At 54.7% G+C, this 2,534-nt stretch overlaps 1 protein-coding gene across 1 annotated transcript in view; it reads left to right on the top strand.

Annotated features, from left to right (window-relative positions):
• Positions 1 to 2,534, top strand: part of EMH_0051560 (uncharacterized protein) — a gene marked incomplete at both ends in the record, with an annotated part of 4,023 nt that overhangs the window by 663 nt on the left and 826 nt on the right. The window contains 2 exons of the mRNA XM_013496766.1: positions 1,130 to 1,222; positions 1,541 to 2,534. Of these exons, the coding sequence (XP_013352220.1) occupies positions 1,130 to 1,222; positions 1,541 to 2,534 (1,087 nt within the window). The remainder of the gene's footprint in view (positions 1 to 1,129; positions 1,223 to 1,540) is intronic.

Raw genomic sequence — 2,534 nt, 5'->3', positions numbered from 1 at the left:
GCAGCAGCAACAGCAGCAGCAGCAGCAACAGCAGCAGCAGCAACAGCAGCAGCAGCAGCAGCAGCAGCAGTAAACTGCTTCGAACCCTCCCCGCTATACACAGGAAAGGAGATGTGCTGCAGCCCCTTCTCTTCTTCTGCTGCTGATTGCATGCGTTTTGTGTTGCTTAGTTTATAAAAAAAAATAAATAAATAAATACATTATTTATTCTGTCTGCTGCTGCAGCAGCAGCAGCAGCAGCAGCAGCAGCAGCAGCAGCGGTGAGGTGCCTATACACCGCAGCAGCATCGAGGGCCCTACTGGGCTGTTCTATGGATATCTTCATTTGTATTTGTTTATATAAAAAAATAAATTAATATTTATATTCAATAAAACAAATAAAAGCATACAAATTACAAACTAAACCCTAAACCCTAAACCCTAAACCCTAAACCCTAAACCCTAAACCCTAGAACAGCACAGCGAGCTTCTGGGTGGCTCTCTCTCTTTCTGTGTTTGTTTTTTTTGTTTATTGTTGTATATATAATATAAATAAGTATCTTTATATGTTTTATAATAAATAAAAGGATAAATATAATTAAAAAAAATAAAAAAAAAACAAAAACAGCAGCAGCAGCAGCAGCAACTGACTCTGCTGCAGCAGCAGAAGCCCCAGGCTTCTTCATCGCTTTGTTGTGTTGCTATCTTTCTCTCTCCTTTTTCTCTTTTTTTTCCATAAATATAAATAAATAAATATTTATTAAACAAAAATATATATTTATTTTTTTATATAAACACAAACAAACACAAACAGGGGCGGGATCGATCCCCGTGCCCTCCTCCTCCGCAGCAGCTGCAGCAGCTGCAGCGCATCCAGCAGCAGCAGCAGCAGCAGCAGCAGCAGCAGCAACAGCAGCAACAGCAGTAACAGCAGCAGCACTAACTCCAGCAGGGAAGCAAGCCCCCTCAACAGCAGCAGCAGCAGCAGCGGCAGCAGCAGCAGCAGCAGCAGCAGCAACGCTGGGGGCCTCCCCCTCGTATAGCGAGTTGCTGCTGCATCGGGGGGCCCCTGCAGCAGCATTGGGGGCCCCTCTGCTGTTTCTTTGTCTCTCCCTTCTCTCCTTTTGTGTTTCCTGGGGTGTATCTGCAGCAGCAGCAGCAGCAGCAACAGCAGCAACAGCAGCAGGTGGCGCAGCAGCAGCAGCAGCAGCAGCAGCAACAACAACAACAACAACAGAAGCAGGTGGTTCAGGTGGAGGAGGACTAGCAGCAGGTGGAAAAGCAGCAGCAGCAACAGCAGCAACAGCAGCAACAGCAGCAGCAGCAACAGCAGCAGCAGCAGCAGCAGCAGCAGCAGCAGCAGCAGCAGCAGCAGCAGTATCTGTTTCGGCATGCATCTTGCAGCAGCACAGACATGGGGGCCCCATGGGCTGTCCGTTTGACCCCCTCTGCGGGTATATTATTATTATTTTGTTTTTTATTTTTTATTTTTTTTCTTTCCCACTCAATACAAAACATATATTCTCCATGGGGGCCCCCCAGTCTCTCTCCTGGCTTCAAGGGCCCGGGGGCCCCTGGTGGGGCCCCTGGGGGCCCCCTCGCTGAAGAAGAGGGGTTCGGGGGGGGGGCCCCCACCCTGGGGGGCCCCCAGGGGGCCCCCACCCTGGGGGGCCCCCAGGGGCCCCCTGCTGCTGACATAGGCAGCAGACTGCTCTCGCATATTGAGGCCCTTCTGGATTTGTCTTTAGCTGATAGAATAAAAGCAGCAACAGCAGCAGCAACAGCAGCAGCAACAGCGGCAGCAACAGCAGCAGGAGCAGCAGCAGCAGCAGGAGGAACTGCAGCAACAGCAGCAGAAAGCAAGGATGAAGGGGGGCCCACTGGGCCCCCTGGGCCCCCTGGGCCCCCTGGGGGGCCCCAGGGGGCCCCTGGGGGCCCTGGGGGCCCCTTCTCAACCCTATCACCAGACTTCTCTCTAACAGAAGAGGCACTGCATGCGCATGCAGATACACTGCAGGGTTTGGGGCTTTATGAGGACAGCTGGGGGCCCCCCTACCTGCAGCACATTGCTGCTGCTGCCTCTCCCCCTATACACACCCAGGACGAGGGGGCCCCCGAGGCACAACAGGGGGGCCCCCAGGGGGGCCCCCCACACAAGCATGATGGGGGGGCCCCCAGGGGGGCCCCCAATGACATGTCTTGGATAGGCACAGATGAGGGGCCCCTCTTAGACTTTTTCAAGGGGGCCCCCGAGGATGAGGGGGCCCCTGAGGGTGTTGAGGGGGCCCCTGAGGGCGAGAAGGGGGGGGCCCCCCTGGGTGAAGCTAGGGGCCCCCAGGGTGAGGGGGGGCCCCTGTGGGGGGCCCCCCAGGGTGAAGAGGGGGGCCCCCAGGGTGAAGCCGGGGGGCCCCTGTGGGGGGCCCCCGCAGTTTTATATTCTTCGGGTTTAACTGCTCGGCGGCTAGAAACAGAAAACAAACAAAAAGGGGGAAGCTATAAGGGGCCCCTGGCAAAGGGAAAGGGTACGGGGGGCCCCTATAAATATGACCCTACTG

The sequence above is a fragment of the Eimeria mitis genome, genomic scaffold (genome assembly GCF_000499745.2).
Source record: "Eimeria mitis Houghton genomic scaffold, Emh_scaff2285, whole genome shotgun sequence".
Taxonomy (NCBI): domain Eukaryota; phylum Apicomplexa; class Conoidasida; order Eucoccidiorida; family Eimeriidae; genus Eimeria; species Eimeria mitis.
Note: the sequence above shows the minus strand (reverse complement) of the source record. Positions and strands in the feature narration are given on the sequence as shown.